This window comes from Natator depressus, chromosome 2 (assembly GCF_965152275.1).
Source record: "Natator depressus isolate rNatDep1 chromosome 2, rNatDep2.hap1, whole genome shotgun sequence".
NCBI classification, from domain to species: domain Eukaryota; kingdom Metazoa; phylum Chordata; order Testudines; family Cheloniidae; genus Natator; species Natator depressus.
In genome coordinates, this window is record NC_134235.1 from 103,599,358 (window position 1) to 103,618,646 (window position 19,289).

At 39.7% G+C, this 19,289-nt stretch overlaps 1 protein-coding gene across 6 annotated transcripts in view; it reads left to right on the top strand.

The window, feature by feature from the left end:
- The window catches only part of DCDC2 (doublecortin domain containing 2), a 161,677-nt gene that overhangs the window by 128,235 nt on the left and 14,153 nt on the right, over window positions 1-19,289 (top strand). For 4 of the 6 annotated variants that reach the window (XM_074944781.1, XM_074944786.1, XM_074944783.1 and 1 more), the window contains 3 exons: window positions 2,872-3,201; window positions 5,052-5,137; window positions 8,252-8,295. In XM_074944781.1, the coding sequence (XP_074800882.1) occupies window positions 2,872-3,201; window positions 5,052-5,137; window positions 8,252-8,294 (459 nt within the window). In that variant the 3' untranslated portion in view covers window position 8,295. Of the gene's footprint in view, window positions 1-2,871; window positions 3,202-5,051; window positions 6,420-8,251; window positions 8,296-13,982; window positions 14,295-19,289 lie in introns of those variants that run through there. The other 2 variants (XM_074944780.1, XM_074944782.1) reach the window with 2 other exon arrangements.

Below are 19,289 nucleotides of genomic sequence, written 5' to 3' on the forward strand. Positions count from 1 at the left end.
GGATTTGAATCAAGCAGTGTCTCACCCTATTAGTACAAGCAGGTTAGGTTTTGCATACATAGGCACGAATCCTCTTTTCCAGCCTGGAACCAGCATTTCCCCAATTCAGCAATTCCCCCTTTTTTCTAAGGTGTTTCCAGGTGTTCTGTTGTGTGGGGAGTGAGACCCGTTGGTGATGTCATGTTCCCCTTTTACAGCTTCTTTCATAGGGCGGGAACCCCTTTGTTCCAAGACAAATTCCCAGCTCAGTTAGTGGAAAAAATACAGGTACCAAAAAGGAGTTCAATACAATGTGATTTAGTGACAAGCCCTTGCATCAGGGTGGATAAAAATCAATGATTTTTAAAAAAAAAAAATTTAAATTGGATTTTTTAATTTAAATTGGATTTTTTTGATAAAATGCTTTTTGAGGAAAAAACTTATCTAAAGATAGTTTTAATTAAGACACATTATAGCTCAAAGATATCTCATCATGGAATAGGGATTATAAATTCTAATTCTATAGTATGAGACAATATATTCATGTAATGTTTAAGAAAAGTTTTGTAAATGAGTTCCAATAGTTCATGGATTAGGGACCCAATTTTACGGGGGTTCCACAGGCTTCTGTATAGATTATTTAGGTAAATCTTTCTATCTACCCAATGGGACTCAGTGCTCAGTCTAGAAGATACTATCAGACATGCTTAGTTTTGCAGTTCTCAAACTGTGGATTTGTGTCTCCAGAGGTAACATGCTTGCTAACAGCAAAAAATGTTTTTAAATAAATAAATAATATATAGAGGTGAGAAATAACAGACCTCAAACTCTATTGTCCCTCTGCAAATTTGTGTACACAGAGTCAATCCCTTACCTCTCTCTAAAAGTGCAAAGTTTCAGAAAGTTCAATTAATAGAAGATTGTTGGGGGCGTAATAGATCTGGACAAGGAAAAGAAGTCTGGAGATACAAGTGAGAAGTGAGGGACATATGCTTGTTTTGTGAAAATATTATATGTTTGCTGTTGAAGAAAAAAATCCAGAATACTTAACGTTGTTGTTTTAGTTAAATAAAACAATTTAAATGTCTGTCTAGTGATGTTCTCCTCCTAATACAGCCTGGCAAGAACATTCTCCAAATATTAATGATTAACTTGTTGAACTGGAGATAGTTCACTTCCCAATGACTTCATAAATATCTGCTTCAATTACCTTTGGTAAATGAAATAACCAAACAATCATTCATTTTCTGATATAGCTGTAAAACTAATCTGAAAAGTTTTCAAAATAAATCAATGTTTAAAAATGTATAGTGTGTACCTTCTAAAAATGACACCTACATCTATCTCTGAGTTGTGAAGAATATGTAGTAAGGTTACAACAACCAACAAGAATGCACTTTTATGTAGAAAACCATGATTAAATCGAGTCTTCCTGACTAGTGATTTAAATCAAATCCACCCTGCCTTGCATGCTCCAGTGAGTCATGGCAGCCATTATCCATAGGTTGTCTGAAAGGTCCTCAGGTGAGGATAAGCCTTTTCCATGGCCCATTGTGTTTGTTGATGGACCATTCAACTTGAATAGCCCATTCATGATGTGCTGGCTAGCCTGAATGCAAACGAACTTTTGGGTGTTACCCAGGAGCAAACACATTTGAAATACAAATACATAGTCAATATTCATAACTCCAGATACGAAATGATACATTCATACAAATAGGATAACCATATTCAACAAACCATAACCTTTTCATAGACACCTCTCATGACATATATTGTACAAGATGCTACATAATTATATCATAATCATATTACTATGGTGAATATGTGGTGCAGAGTGTCACAATCCACCCTTACTAAATTGGGAGAGTATGTTGAAATGAAGAATTTATTTGGTATGCACAAAATAATATTTTGTTGATGCCAAAATAACATTTAAAACAGTGGGATCAGATTTTTCCAAAGTTCTCAGTTCCAACAATTGGAGCCAGGTTTTTCAGAAGAACTCAGCTCCTGTGTAGGCACCTAAATTAACTTTTTAGCAGTGCTTAGCTCTTAGTAGCTCCCACCATTCTCAGTGTGAGTGGTTGGGTGCTAGGCACTTCTGACAATCTGGCCCATTGGTATTCAAATTTGGAGCATGTGAACTGGAAGTAGATTTCTTATGAAATCTTGAAAATGTAGGTAAATGAATGCTCTGTATTAAACACTAAGTTTTCCCCACTTAAAGTTGTGCAGTATAGTGGTTACCATAACCAGATCTGCCAGCAGTCTGGGACAGGGTATATGGCACCTCTGTTTTCAGGTTCTCTGGGGCATCTGCAGTAGGTAGACTTCATCTGTTCAGAGGCCCTGTGCCTCCACAATGGCTCTGGGACTCCTGTCCACCTCCTTATCTCCTTAATGGAGGTGGTAGCGCAGGGGAGCCACAGAAGAGGTAGCACAGCCAAGGGCTGTTTTTGTTTCCTCAGTAATCTCTGCAGGCTGAGGAGAGGGTGATGTGTGTGCGTCCCACCCCCTGCCTGTCCCACTCACTGTTTCTTCTCACCATGCAAATCCTAACCCTCATCCCTCTAGAAGGGGGAATATGGGATTGTGGAGTGGTTGATCCCTCATACATTCCCACACCCACAATACCTCCTGCCATGTTCCTCATGGTGTGAATAAACCGGACTTTCCCCCTTCGTTAGAGAGAAGCTGCTGAGATTCTTGATTCTTGGGCTGATAATATATTTAGACCATTTATATAAATAACTTCCTTGGTGTAAAATAGTATAGCAATCCTTTATGATGATGCAATTATGACTTAGGGGTCTACCATATTATGACATTGCTTGGGTTGTTTTGATTAAAGATGTTTGCAAATGACAACTCTGCTTTTGCTTTCATCAGAGGCCAGCAGAAACAGTAGATGAGGAAGAAAATGAAGAAGAGGGAGATGAGGGAGAACTGAATGGAGATCAGGGAGAGGAAATGGGGGAGGCCGTTAATGGAAATGTTCTCCATAATGAGATAGAAGAAAATGAAGAGAAAATAAATGAGAATTATGAAGAAGAGCAGGAAGAAGAGAATCTTGGACAGCTGGAGGAAGAGGGGCCTTTCCACTTAAATGGTGAAACTAATGAAGAAAATGGTGAGGAAATGGAGCCATTTAATGATCACAATGATCTTCATCCTGAAGAAGAAACAAAAGCACCAGAGGACTTTGACAATCAAAGCCAGGTAACCGCTTATTCTTTCAATTTTTTGTTTAAAAAAAATAGATATCGCCTCATTCATTCCAGCACTAGCGCTCTGTACTGCAAATGTAGTCCAACTCAACCACGATGAGGCCCTTGGAGTCTCGTGGAGTTTCAGCTTGCAGGAAAGCGACTTCCCCTCATTTACAACCCCTCTCATCTTATGGCTACAACTGCAGAATTCTTTCTTCAACTGGCAAAGAATGTATTTGTTGCTCCATCACTCTGGCAGGTCTTTGTCCTGCCTTTGTGGGTAAGTGGGGTACTAGAAATACAAGACTCCTGCACTCTCAAGAAGAGCAGGGTGATTGTATATTTCAGTCTTCACTTCCTCTGTCAGACATAGCAGGGGGACAGTGGGATGCACACAAGCATGTCTACTGGTTCATGAAACCAGTACCTTGTTTGTTTGGCTGAGTTGCCCTGCACAGAGGTTGCATTTAATAAGTGTTGCTGTCCTCATTTCAGGGAAGTCTTATTGATTTATTTAATTTTTATATTTTCAGATAGAAAAGGACTGTTAAAATAAACAAGAATCTTAAAGGCAGGGGATTTCTCTTCATGGGATTTTAAAACACAAGTCTCGTCCCTTAGGACAAGGGGTGGGGCATGCCACAAATTTAGGGAGAGGTGCCTGATGCTGTACTGCTCCATTTGCTGATAGGAGAGGGTCTTCAGCAGCAGGAAATGGAATCAAAAATGTCTGTGTCACGTATGAAAAGCCCCAAGTGTTCGGTAACCTGAGCAGTGGATAGATTTCCTGAGATTATGTGGTGCATGGGTTGTAAACTTAACATGGCACGCCCTGACTGGATTCCTCAGTGTCAGGGATAGGACAACTGGGGCCAGTTGTCTGATTGTATACCATTAAGAAGTGAAAGTTCCTGTACCTCCCATGATGCTTCACAGGTACCAACTTCCCTTGGTGCCGGTGGGTGCTCGCACACCTCTGGCCCCGCCCCCGTCCCCGCCCCCATCCCTGCCCCAATCCCGCCCCTCCCTGCTCCTGTTGGACCCCTCGCCAAATCCCCGCCCTGGCCCCGCCTCTTCCACGAGCGCACCACATTCCTCCTCATCCCCCTCCCTCCCAATGCTTGCCACGCGAAACAGTTGTTTCATGGCACAAGCGCTGGGAGGGAGGGGGGAGAAGCAGGACGCGGCAGCGTGCTCAGGGGAGGAGGTGGAGGCAGATTGGAGGTGGAGGTGAGCTGGGGCGGGTCGGCAGGTCAGGGAGCTGCCACTGGGGACAGAGCAACCACCAATTTTTTCCTGTGAGTGCTCCAGCCCCAGAGCACCCACAGAGTCGGCGCCTATGTGATGCGCAGGATAGTCCCTGCCATACTTCTAAATTAGGGATTTATTCTGACCCATTTGGATGACACACAAGGACATTTTCAAATAAAGATTACCAGATAAATATGCAACAACATTCTCATCAGAAGTAGGATTTATTATTTTCTGTGCTTGATATGTTGATGGAATGCTTTTGGGAATGCTGTGGAGAATATGAGAGGGTTTATGCCACAAAGTGAGACTACATCTTTGGGAGGTTCAATTTAGAAGGGATGTTTGCTCAGATGGGGCTATAAACAGGAAAAATATTCTAATTTGAGCAAAGGTTCTGTTACTTTCACCTTTTTTCCAATTTATCCTTACCTGATGGGAAGACCCCAGGTTTGTATAAGCTACTCAAGAATGTTATGTTGGTGACTAGCTCGTAGATATTAGTAGAAATTCTAGTGTGGCCTACTTAATTATATATTTGTTGACATGCAATGAAGTCTGTTATCTGTGAAGCTTAAAATATCGATTTTTGGTTCCTTTTTTCTCTAGATTGATTTTCATCTGGAAAAAACATCAAATCCAAGAGTAACTGTCACCAGCCCACAAGAAAGTGAAAAAAATGACCAAACCAATGAGTATGCTGCTGTAGCATAGACTTTTTAAAAAGTAGATTAGCAAAAAATGAAGGATTGTAATATTTGACATTTAAAGCATGTTGTTATCTGTGATTGATAATTTATAATGTAAAGATACAGTTGAGTACCACCTATTGAGTCTTGAAATGATAATGCCATATGGATGGACAGATAATGAACATCCTATTAAAAGGAAGATTTAATTATTTTCACAATATGTGGCTTACTGATGAGATTTTAGGGGGAAAATGTAAGGGTTTCTGTTTAGAAATACTATAAATAAGTGAGCTATTCCTTCTTCATTATCAGATGATAGTACTAGAATCAACCCCATGTGTTAGTCTTCCAGTGTGCTCCAAAAAAGCATGTTAGACGTCAGAGTTTTTCAGTAATTTTGTTTAGAAAAGAACATTTTTGTGACTTCTAATGGAAAAATGTATAATGTTTTTCTTAGATTAATAAACAGCTAAAAATATGAGGTATACTTAATTTCCAATTTATAATTTAGAGGTAATGGGCCAGATTCTCCTCTTGGTGGAGTTCACCCACATAAAACTGGAGTCGAGAATCTATCCTAATTAGATGTTCCAAACTTTATAGTGGCTTTCCAATAAAGCAGCAGCATTAGTGGTGGTTCTGTTAACAAAAAGCACATAAATAGCACTATAAATAGAGAGGGGGAGAGAGAGACTTCAGTACTGCAACCTGATCCATGTACTTGGATCCCTGCTGCTGCAGAAAGACCCACTGACTTCAGTAGAACTCTTCACAGATGCAGGAAGTCTGCATGCACATAGAATCATCTGCAGGATTTGGGCTATAGAGTAGAATTGGGCAACATTTTTCAGACGCATAATTTATTTGCTGAAAAATGCAGTTTCACTTGACTGCAAACTAGTCAAGCAACTGGCATGAATTTGCTGAATAGTTTCAGACAATTTTTTTTGTGGCCGACTTAGGACCATTCACAAAATGGCTGGAGGAGGTGACGTTGAGTAGAGCAGTGCTTCTCAAGCTATCTGATGTGGGGGACTGGCAAATTTTTTTTTCCAACGTGCGCGCAGACCGGCAGCCAATGGCTCGCAGACCGGCACTGGTCCACGGACCACCACTTTGAGTAGCACTGTAGTAGAGCACTTACCTGTGATGTGGGAGGCCTGTCTTCAGTTCCTGCCTCTCCCTGTGGTGGAGCAGGGATTAGAGATCAGTCTCCCACATCTCAGGAGGGTGTCCTAGCCACTCGGCTGACGGTTATAGGAGAATAAACCATATCACTTCCTCCTCTAGCTCTTCTGTGTACCTAGCCCTTTGTTTCCTTTCCTTCCAGAAGTGACTGCTGGAAATTAGAGCTGTTGATTAATCGCAGTTAATTCACACAATTAACTCAAAAAACTTAATTGCAATTAATCACAGTTTTAATTGCACTGTTAAACAATAGAATACCAATTGAAATTTATTAATTTTTTTGGATGTTTTTCTACATTTTCATATATGTATTCTCTGTTGTAATTGAAATCAAAGTATATAATTTTTATTACAAATATTTGCACTGTAAAAATGATAAACAAAAGAAATTGTATTTTTCAATTCACCTCATACAAGTACTGTAGTGCAATCTCTTTATTGTGAAAGTGCAACTTATAAATCTAGGATTTTTTTGTACATACTGCACTCAAAAACAAAACAAAGTAAAACTTCAGAGCCTACAAGTCCACTCAGTCCTGCTTCTTGTTCAGCCAATCACTAAGACAAACAAGTTTGTTTACATTTACAGGAGATAATGCTGCCCTCTTATTTAGTGTCACCAGAAAATGAGAACAGGCATTTGCATGGCACTTTTATAGCCAGCATTGCAAGGTATTTACATGCTAGATATGCTAAACATTTGTATGCCCCTTCATGCTTTGCCCACCATTCCAGAGGATATGCTTCCTGCTGATGATGCTCATTAAAAAAATAATGCATGAATTAAATTTGTGACTGAACTCCTTGGTGGAGAATTATATGTCTCCTGCTCTGTTCTATCTGCATTCTGCCGTATATTTCATGTTATAGCAGTCTCGAATGATGACCCAGCACATGTTGTTTGTTTTAACAATGCTTTCACCGCAGATTTCACAAAACACAAAGAAGGTACCAATGTGAGATTTCTAAAGATAGCTACAACACTTGATCCAAAGTTTAAGAATCTGAAGTGCCTTCCAAAATCTGAGAGTGACGAGGTGTGGAGCAGGCTTTCAGAAGTCTAAAAGAGCAACACTCCGATGTGGAAACAACAGAACACGAACTACCAAAAAAGAAAATCAATCTTCTGCTGGTGGCATCTGACTCAGATAATGAAAATGAACATGCATCTGTCAACACTGCTTTGGATTGTTATTGAGCAGAACCCATCATCAGCATGGATGCATGTCCCCTAAACTGGTGGTTGAAGCATGAAGGGACATATGAATCTTTAGTGCATCTGGCATGTAAATATCTTATGATGCCAGCTACAACAGTGCCATGAAAACTCCGGTTCTCACTTTCAGGTGACATTGTAAACAAGAAATGGGCAGCATTATCTCCGGCAAATGTAAACAAACTTGTTTGTCTGAGCAATTGGCTGAACAAGAAGTAGGACTGAATGGACTTGCAGGCTCTAAAATTTTACATTGTTTTATTTTTGAATGCAGGTTTTTTTGTACATAATTCTACATTTGTAAGTTCAACTTTCATGATAAACAGATTGCACTACAGTACTTGTATTCGATGAACTGAAAAATACTATTTCTTTAATTTTTTTACAGTGCAAATACTTGTAATCAAAAATAAATATAAAGTGAGCACTGTACACTTTGTATTCTGTGTTGTAATTGAAATCAATATATTTGAAAATGTAGAAAACATCCAAAAATATTTGCATAAATTGTATTCTATGATTGTTTAACGGCGTGATTAATTGCGCAATTGATCACGATTAATTTTTTAAATTGCACGGTTAATTGCGATTAATTATTTTAATTGCTTGACAGCCCTAGTGGAAACAAAACAAAATTTCTGTCAACTGTTGATTCACCTGAAGTTTTCATCAGTTTTGGTTTGGGTTGAACTGAATCCTTTTTCTTTGAACAGCCAGCAGAACAAGAAATCAGTTATTCACCCAGCTTTACTATAAGGTAAGACAGCTTCATTCAAATATAAACCCATAAGCTAATATGTCACTTTTCAAAACTGGAAAGTTTACCCAGTCACAATGTTAAATTTTAACTAACTTTTTACAACAAATATTAAGAAATTTTAAATCTCTGTAGTAGATTAATAGATTAATGGAAGAAAATTTAACTTCTGTTTTAGTTTTGAAAAGTTGGATTGCAGCTGATTTATCAGCCAATGAGAAACTAATTTATAAATGAAAACACTGGCCCAGATCCTCTGCTGGCATAACTCAGTTTAGCTCCACTGATGACAATGGAGCCATCTCTGTTTACACCACTTGGTGATCTGGCCCACTAGTTTTTTTGCACAAAACTCTGCTATAAGTGCTCTATGTATTAATCCTGAGCATAGTCCTTACAGTTTAAAAATGTTACTTCACCTGTTGCAGTAAGATGGGGCCAGATACGCTGAGGTTTCATTTGCACTAGTACATAAGAGCATCATCCAGAACATTGGTTGTCTTTATTACATGGATTCCCACTGTCTTTATTTTTTTTCTAAACTTCAACAGATAATGCCACTATGTTGCAAGTCATAGAAATGAAAATTTCTCGGATCTTAGCCATATTTTAGCTAACTATAGATATGTGATAGAGGTTTCTTGGTTTTGATTTTGAGTAGGTTTTTTTGTTAATGCTAGCAAATTATTACTAAACACTCACTTTTTGTGGTTATCATGCAGTTAATTTTTTTAAGTTCATTCTAAGCTGCTGAAACAAACCTTAAAAAAATATTTAAAAAATTCACAGTAATTGAAAACCACCTAAACTGCTATATTTTCTCTAGCAGGTATTTCGATATTTCCCCCCAATGGAAAAGTAATGTATGTTGACCCTCCAATATATCTCAGAGTGTTAGCAATATAGATATATAAAAGGTGACATTAAAAACCAGAGGAACAAAGTCTGTACATATTGCTAGAACTCAAATATAAACTTTTACAGTATTTAGATTTGGGTGTGGTTTATTGAACTGGGCTGGACAAAGCACTGGAGGATATTCCTGTTGGGAACAATTCTGCACTTGGGTCCCCAATTCAGCAAAGCCCTTACCTTGTGCTTAACACCACCTTTATTCAGCAAAGTGCATGGGCGTGTCCTTAAATGCTTTGCTTAAGTCCCAATGACTTCAGTGGGACATAAGCATGTGTTTAAAGTTAAGCACATGCTTAAATGTATTTTATTTATATTTTAAGCAATGGTTAAAAAGATCTGTAGAAGACCTCTAGGCACTCTGACAATTAATCTTCCAATAGTTACAGTGGTTGCATTTAGTTAATTTGCTCCTGTTGTATCAGCTACCAAAAACCAACTGTATCTTCTCTGGATACATATGCTCTACTTTCTGTAAAAACCATAGCAAATAAATGGCTGTTGTAGCACACTTTGCTCAGTCAGAATTGGGTCGTTCATGTGCCTCGTTAGTATTAAGCACATGCCTAAATGCTTTGCTGAATTGGAAACTAGGGCTCTGATCATGTGACTGTTGTACCTATGCTGAGCCCCACAGAAGTTAGTGGGATCCGTGTGGTGCAGAGGTGCACCTCTTGTTACAGGATTAGGGTCTAGATGACCTAATAGGTACTTTCCATCTTCACTACCTGTGATTTTTCCTATTACTCCTAGGATCAACAAATAGATAGAAAATGGAAAACTTAAAAGGGACAGATACAATTTCAAAAACATATTTGTGTGAAAACTTTGTATCTAACAGTAGGTACATGAAGATCCCGATAACAATATTTTCTCTTTTTCTAGTTTGTTTATTCTGTGTATTTGGCAGCACGCTGTATAGTCAGTGGCATTGTTTCCCTGTAAAGTCAGTGCCTCCCTTTCTTAAAAGACTTTTATAAACATCAATGGGAGAACATAAACTTTCATATTTTTTCATTTTTTAAAAAATTTCAGGACATGCTATTTAAAGGGTTAAACTGAATTTTGTTTTCGAATTAGTCAGTTTTAAAAAGTTCACGTTGATAGTATATAGTTAACTCTAATGTAAGATTATTTCATTTATTGTCTGACAGCAGGCAGTTTTCATTCATTCTTATAAATTTCTCTCTGTTGCTTACCTAGGAAACATCTGAGCATACGTTTCTTCAGGATAGCAAATAAGACTCTTTAGAAAATAAAAATGTAGGCATTTTCAGTATGTCATCTCCTGTAGTGATATATAGTATCATTCAGAACATGAATGTTGTACCAGGTACTCTTCAGTTTGCAGAGAAAGGATAAGCATAGTCTGTAACTGGTAGTTCTTATGACATCACAGTGAAAGTGATAGATCTTATATCACTGAATCCTTGAGTGGGTGGCCTTATTAAGAGTGTTCCCTTTAAAATATTCAGTGGTGTAGGGATAACAGAAGTGGCTAAACTAAATTCCGTGTTCCCCAAATGAGAATTAGGGAAACTCTGTTTACCCTTGACCACCCTACTGAAGATATTTCCTTTGGACACCAACATTTAGATATCACCGATCACTTTTGAAAATCTTAGCTATTAGGAAAGGAGGCATCTCATTATTGTGCTTATAAATGCACAGGTCAGGACAGGACTTTATATTTGTTCTGCACAGTTGGCATTCAACAAATACTTTATTGAATTGTTTAAAGCTAAACAATAGCTTTATCTGTTCACTAGGGATAGCCCAGGAAATGTTCAAATCAGCTGTGCCTTCCTAATATGTACACATTGTAGGCAGTTAAAGGAGGTGATTAAGCCACCAATGCAGCAAAGGATTTAATCATGTGCTTAAGTCCCATGGGACGACAGCATGCACTCAAAGTTAAGTACATGCCTACATGTTATGATGAATTGGGTCTAAATAAAGTAAGTTCATATAAGGAAATGGAACTGCCTCACCAATTTCAGTGTATGAAAGTGAAGACAAGTTAAAAAAAATCCAACCTAAATTAAAGCTAAATAAATATTTCTTGTCTGTTAGCAGAAAAGAAATACCCCCCTAAAATGGCAGTCCGTACAAAATACTGAAAAAGAGTGTTGGCCATGGGTATCTTAATATCTGGCTCAAACACCCATTAAGTTGGCCTTTAAAATTAGTCAGATACCAAATAAAGTACCTTAAGAAATGTTATTACAATTATTTTACTATAAAAGTTACTTATTTCGTAAACCACAACAGCAGTCTAGTGCACAGGAGGATTGGAGATATCCTGCTAGTGGCTGGCTAAGAACTCCACACACAGCTAGCCTGTGCTAAATATCACATTTTTATTACTCATCTTCTTCCCACCATGTCTGATTGTAGGCTGTTTGGGGATGGGGCTATCACTTACGGTATTTGTACAGCTGCTAGAACAATGCGTGAGGACTCTGGGCACTACTGCAGTATAACTGTTAAATAATCACAAGAGGAGCAATTGCATAGGAATACTGTTCATAGACATATCATTTTGGGTGGTTGAAATCCCGTTATGTAGCCTCTAGGCAAACAAAGCACTCTAGACATGCCAGTATATAGTAAAACCATTCACCGGCTTATGGATTATTGTTTATGGGCACATCAATGTATGCATCAAATTATGTATAGGTGTATACATAATGTGTGATTGAAGCTTTCTGTTACTTTGTTAATGGAAAGTAAGATGCTTCTGGTTTCAGCTGCTATTCCTTATACTTAGTACTGGTTCTAATGGTATTTCTCATTATATTTTACTTACTGAAAAGGGGTTATACATAATTTAAAGTTTTAAGCACATGCTTCAGTGCTTTGCTGGGTTGAGATCAGAACTCTTGAAGAATTGAGCCCTGAATGCAGAGGAAGAGAACAGCCTAGACCTGGCAGAGATGCTGTCAATGGATGAGGAGCTCAGAAAGAGATGTGTATGGGGCTGGAAAATTCTGGGAGATAATTAAAGCCTTTACAACTATAGGGTGTAGCTCTTTTAAACTGATTGAAGCCAACTCCTGGCATATCCTGTACTGCAGAGCTCCAGCGCTTATTTTGTGCCAGGGCTTGGCAGTTCATAGCCTCGGCACCTCTGGGCTTGCTACATCAGTTATAAATGTAAAAAAATTGCTTGAACCTGGCCACTTCTTTCATTACAAATTAAGCACTGCAGAGCTCCCCACTGGTTTCAAATCAGTGATATGATGTGGCCTTCTTTATAGGATCATTTTACTCTTAGGCCTTAATCCTGCAACAATTTACTCACATGCTTAACTGGGCACACTAGCTAGCCCCATGGAAGTCAGTGCAAAAGGTCAAGAAGGTGCTTAATGGGCCCCAGGCCTTAATTTTCATCACTTGTCCTTTGGTGTGTGCTTGCAGGGATGTGGAGTATGCTTGGATCAGTTGTTTAAATTACTTCAGTAAGTGTAAAATAATCTAAAGAGAGAGGCTCCAAACCCCTATATATTTTTTTCCTCCACAATTTAAATTTTTTAAGGGGGCAGTTATTCTGGCTGCTCAGGGCAGTCCAGGCCTGGCGTAAATCAGAGTAGCTTCACTGGCTTCAATAGAACTCTACCAGTTTACACCAGCTGAGGAGATGGCCCATAAATTTGTTTAGTGTGACTCCAGAAAATTTTCAGAGTGATTCAATACATTTAGAACTGGTGGTAGTGGGGCTTTCTAGTGGTAGGCTGAGATATTTAGGCTCTGAATTCTAGCTACAATATTATGTATATTTAAGTCAGAACATGCCTTTAAATCACGGGTGCTGACACCATTCAAATGTTTGTTGTATTATTTACTTTCTTGTGTCTTTCATGTAATTATGTAGATAGTGTGGTTATAATGTTACTTTAATGTTTGCATGGGGGAAAAAGAACCCTGAAATCCTAGCTCTGTTCAAGCTCCCTATTTGGAATTTTACTTAAAGGTGCTTACATTTCCCAGTCTCCAAAGTGAAAGAAGAGAAAAGGCTGAGCAAAGCCAAACCCCTCCCCACCGCACCCACCACAAGCAGATGGTCTGAGCACTGATTGATGATCTCCAGCAGGGAGACCAGAGCAATTCTGCCCCATTTCCTACTTCAGAGAAACGCCCCAGGGTACACCCTGATGCACAAAGAATCACCCCTCCCCCACTTGGCCTTCAAAAATCTTTTCTCCTTCCCTGTTCAAAGGGAGTACACCAGTTCTGATGCCAGAGGGAGCCTTGGCATCTACAAAGGAAGAGCACGGTTTCCCTCCAAGGCAAGTCAATACAAATAAGATGCTTGCCATCAAGTTACAGTAGATGAGAAATCAAGTGGCAATTCAAGTGGTGTCAAAGAAATGGCTCAATATGTCCAAGAGTATCTTTCATAGCTGGATACCTTCCTATTTTCCTTCTGTCCAGAGAGAAAGTAGCTATGACAATTATCCTTTACCTACCTGCACCACAGTCTTATATGGGTACATGATATTTTTAAAAACAGGCATTAAATAAAATATACTTTGCAAAACAAATATATAAATCAAATATTATATTGTAAAATGGTAGAATGCGTTTGTGAACAGAAAACACCTATTTATTTATAAAGAAAATTCTATGCCTTCATTCAGTTACGTGTGGGTTTTTTTCCCCTTATTCTGTTGTAGACCCAACATTGTGGGGGAAACCAGAGGTATGTGAGGCAACATGGAAGTGTGAAAATTGCTCAAGAGTTTGACTTCTTGAAATCTATTGTATTTTAACAGCTCAATGAAATACATCTGAAAGTTGCCTGAATATAAACAAAGGGATGAATCCTGATACCCTGAAGTCAGTGGGATAGTTTGCATGTGTCATGATTCATAAGATTGAACCTATTTGAGGTAACCCTCTGAAGACTGGAAATATATGAAGAGTACCAAAATTGACAAGAAGGTCACATCAGCAAATAGAGAAATAGTTATCTTTCCAGTGACTTTTGACACTAATAGTTGAGGAGTTCCAGTCTGACTATGCAGTCCTTCAGAATCAATTCACATTGTCATGACTTTGAGACATAGAGATCAGAGGTCAAGCCAAAGGCTTTCAAAATTCTAAGGAGAATTATATTTCCTAAGAAACATGGCATGACTTTCAACTCTTCATAGCATAGGGGGATTTTTTACAGTTCTTCAAAGCTACATACTATACAGTATAAGAGCATTTCAGTTACACATGTGGAAGTAAGCATTATTCCTCTTTCAGAAACAATTCCCCTTTGTTGAAATAAAAAAGTATTGGAATTTAATACCTTCATCTGTGTATAGAAAATGTACAAGAGTAGATCCGAACAGGATACTAAAACAACACTCACTACACTTCTAAAAAAAATAATAATCAAGGTTAATAAACAGATTGTTCTCTGTATAAAAGTGAGTAATTTAAAAAACCAGACAAACCCATGTTAAATGACTGTGACCAAGTCAGAGGACCTGGTTACAACACCACTGTCTGGGGTTCCAGCATGTGGTACAAAATCAAATCTGTAATGTGATAGGTTCTGACTGGTACCATTAATGGGCCTTGGCTTTACCCTGGATACAACTGAATCCCAGTCAGGCAACAAATTTTAACCCTACTGTAACCAGATCAGCACCCTTGGTTTAGTTGTAGTGCAAAATCACCTATTTGTGCCTTAACCCCTAACTTGATTCACCTCCCTATCACAGGTCGAGCTGAATCGTTAAGAGGAGCTCAGGGTCTGATTTTCCTCCCAGATCAGGTGATTGCAGGCTACAGCAAGGCCTGTTGGGGAAGGGGGAAAGAACTCTAAAAAGAGCTCCCTTCCCCTCAGCTGGAGATGGTCTTGGTGAAGCTCCCTGGGATTCCTGTTGGCTCTCTGTGAGGGGGCTGGGGATAGGGCTTAGGTGAGGCTTGGCTGAATAGGTTAGGAAGGAAAATTAGATCAAGAGCCTGCTAGTGAGGCTCTGTAGAATAAGCTGAAGTAATGTGTTCAAGGGCCAGGGTTAAGGCCTAAGAAGTATGCACACCAGAGTAGGAAGTAGCTCTGAGGGAATAGTGAAGTGTACATCTGAGGCTGGAGCAGATGCCTTAGTACCTCAGGGCTGGAGCCCTGAGCAGAGGGGGGGATATGTACCTGAGCTTCCTGGAAGAAGCAAGGTCTGAGGAGAGGAAGAGTCTCTGCAGAGCCCCAGCATGGAGACAAGAAAGAGGTAGGACTTTGGACTGTTGTTTGGCCCAGGTGGGATGGATTTGGACTTGACCAGAGGGTGAAATTAAATTATGCTACCAGTTTGGGGAAGTCTCTAGTGGAGGGAAACTGAAGTACAGCAAGGAAATAAAAGCATAGCCGTGCAGCTAATGTCATAGGGGTAAGTAAAATCCCCCTCCCTCTCCTGTTCAGAGTACCCAGATTTGTGAAGCCTTATTAACTTGCTACCACATGTTTAAAATTTATTTGTACCTTTTTATTCATGTCAGCATGGGCTTTCCCTAGTGATATTTGCCCCCTCTCCCCCCAATCAAAAGCTGGTTCTAAAGTTTCACTCAGGTTTACTCCATTATCCAGGGCCACAACTTCACTCCCATATAACACCTAAGCATCTCTGGTTGTTGGATTGCCGCAACTGTTCTCCCAGTTCTGTACTGGAGCATGATGCCCAGGCTGTTCCATATTTCACCTAGATGGAAGATTTCATCCCTCCCTGACATCCAAGTGCTTAATTTCTTTCAAGCATTAGACCACCACCCCAGCTTGTGAAATTAGGGTCCTGTTCTTGTTTCTCATATCAGTGCAATGTGCTAGTTCTAACTCACTGGGCTACTTTCCTACTAACTGTCTACATGGGAGTCCTGCTATAAAATCCGTTTCTGGCCAATGGAGAAACAGAAATGGTGAAGGCTGCTACTGTTCTTCAATACACTTCATACAAGCCAAGGCCTTGCACTACACAGCCAAGTCATTTATCTTGTTTCAAAAAGATGATGGTTGGTTAGGTAGAAAATCCCGTTTAAAACTTCTTCCAGGTGATTTTTCTAGCTTTCTGAAAGCCCACTACCTGCTATGCAAATGGAACAAGTATGTGGCAGCGGATCCTTCTCTCTCTAGTACATCACTCAAAACACGGACATATAATAAAGCTTCAACACAAATCAGAAACTGGAACTTTGGCAACTTTTGGTGGCTGCACCTAGCACAAACACACGTGAGCACACCTTATCTCTGTGCATGTGAAGATATCCTCTCAACCCGGTGGTTCCTCTCCTCTAGCTGTCTTCAGTGGTGCATATATTGCCATCATTAGCTTGATCTCTCTCCTACTGATTCTGCCTCTGTTCTTGTACAGCCTGCCTGCCTCTGCTGAGTGTTTTCGTAACACTGTGTACACAGCCAGAGATGGAGGTGAAAGCTGGATTCTTTGGCTTCTCCACTCTGTTAGGGGCTGATGGCAGAGCATGGATGCAGAATGAAAGAGGGACACCTACAGGAATCCTAAGCAGTATTGTCACTGGAGAAAAGCAGGGGAGTAGGAATTGGGGGAAAAATCATCACTGTCTAGCTAAATACTTTGGGCTTCTGCTGCTAAACCTGTAATGTTATGAACCACTTTAGGACACCTTGAATACAGGAACACAATGATTCTGCTGGAGGGGGAATAAAGCTGGGATTTTCAAAGGAGTTCAAGGGATTTAGTTGCTCAACTCCTATTGAATTTCTATGGCAATTGGGCACCTAAATCCTTTGGGCTCCTTTGAAAATCCCAGCCTAAATTGTTTAGTGACACACTGTGTTATTGCCTGGTTTGTTTATTTACAGGAGATAATGAGTTCATGAAGTGAGTCTGCCAGGATAGATCTGATGCTGTCGGTATGCTCTGCCAATATGTGCTTCTTGGGGATACTGAAAGGAGCCCTGCATTATTTAGAACCCGAGGGCCATTCACCTTGGCAGCAAACAAGGTGTTTAATACTTGCCCTCCTCCAGTCTTAGGAGGAACGCCTCACCAAAAGCAGAGAAGGGAGAGCAGCACTTTCACCAGCCCTAGCTCAGCAATAGCTGTGTCAGGGCCAGCAGAGAAGACTTCGCATTTATGAACAAATTCTTCTTTTGCATTTGTTCTCAGTGAAAATGCGTGGCAAGTGCCAGCAAAACTATTTAAGTAGAAAGAACTCAAACTCCCAAACATGCATGCTCCATTGTCCATGGCCACTAGACTGAAATGTCTGGCTTATTTAAAAAAGCCTACTCCGCCCTCCTCTGGCTGTCAGCCAGCACCCCTCTTTTAGCTTACACTGTGCTGACTCTGGGTTTCATAGCACCTGCAACTAGTTCTGCTCCACTATCCATGACGCTTACTGAAAGAAGGTCAGAATAGGTGGGGTTACAAAAGTTCAAGCAGGGAATGTGGAGCTCCCAAAAAAGACATAGTGAATAGGAGCAGCAGATTCCAAAGTAGTTCTGAGAGCTGGCGTAGGGAAACACTCCAATTCCAGCATGGCCTCTTTCCATCAGAATAGATGCTCTGGGTGATACGAGGCTGGAAGGTGCATTTAGCTAGTCAAAACATAGGAGCATCTCATCTAGAATCTAATTCTTAGAGTAGCATATCTCAGATAATTTGGCTAACTCATAGACAGTGTTTAAATATAATATTCCCTCTTTATTTGCAAAAATCCACCGGTGTAATAAAATGTAAGTTCTGGAAAGATTTAAAAATTTGAAATATTCACAGCAGGTTTTTTTCCATATTTATTTGATTCTCTCTTTGCATTTATGTTACAAATACTTACCAAGTTGGTGTTGAGAGTTCGTTTGGAAAAGAAAGCCTCATTGTAAATTACCTGAGAGCTAAACTGAGCCTCAGCGTGTTTGTTTATATTAATATAAACAATCTCCCAAATCAGACCTGAAAATGAAGACACCGATGGCTGTTTACGCAGGCATCTGAGAGCCCCATAAGAAGCACTAGTCGTCTCAAAATGTCTGAAATGTGAGATTACCGTAAGCACACACAGTACATTCCCATTTGTGTCAATGTCACCAAGAGACAAGCTGTACCACAAGAGCAAACTTGCAGTACCCAAAACATAATTACCTCAAGCAGTATGTGGCCTTCTAAAGTAGCTTAACGCCAAGAACCTCTGAAGAGGATGTACTCTCTAAATGTACCACTGCTCTTAGCTACTAATGAAGTAGGAGTAGAGAGAGCCTTCAAGCCCTCACCCTGGAGATCAAGGGCATCATATTCTATCATAGTCGATGTAACTCTGATTGTGAGAACTAAGTTTATCTGGCATCCTGGTGTGTAATGTCAGGGTGACCTGCTAACATTGAGTGGCCCTACACCCTAATACCTTCATTTTATTAAAATCGCTGCTTTTGCTATTAGCCCACCGATAAAGAAGAGCTCTTGAAATGCTTACAGCTTAGATTCTTGTAATTTGCTATTGGCTTTCCCTCCTTTACATTACCCAGGATAAAGTTCCTCCCCTTGTTCATACTCTGCTGCCTTTCTGCAGTTTGGTAGGCCAAACAGTCGTGAAGTGGTAGGGTCCGTCCTCCTGATCTCTTATCAAAGCTGTTTCCAGGAATAGCCATTTATTTGCAAACACACAATTAAAAATGTCATGTTGGGGCTGCACCATAAATTCTCAGCAAATCTGCTGACATTCAGCTGACGATGCGAGGGCATTTGTGTTTCCCTGTTTTTAGCCAGTGAATCACCACAGTGGGAATGAAAGGCAGATAAAGGGGTCAATAGAACCTTCAGGGAGAAAACACAGATGCTGCAGTGAAGTCACTGTGTAATGCAGTAGGGAAAACAGACCCAACCATCGTGTGTGTGTGTTCATTCAAATTAACACAATAAAAGCAACCAATGAAATGGGAAAATTTGATTTCCACCGTGCAGATTGCAGCGTGAGTACTCTTACGGTAAAAGAGGTCTTGTAATTCTAACTCTAAGAAGGATAGAATAAAAAATGAAAATGGTCAGAACATGTATAAGAATTTGATAAAAGGCAATTGGGTGGGGAGCAGGACGGGTGGGGAATATTTCTGCTGTTAAGATGGT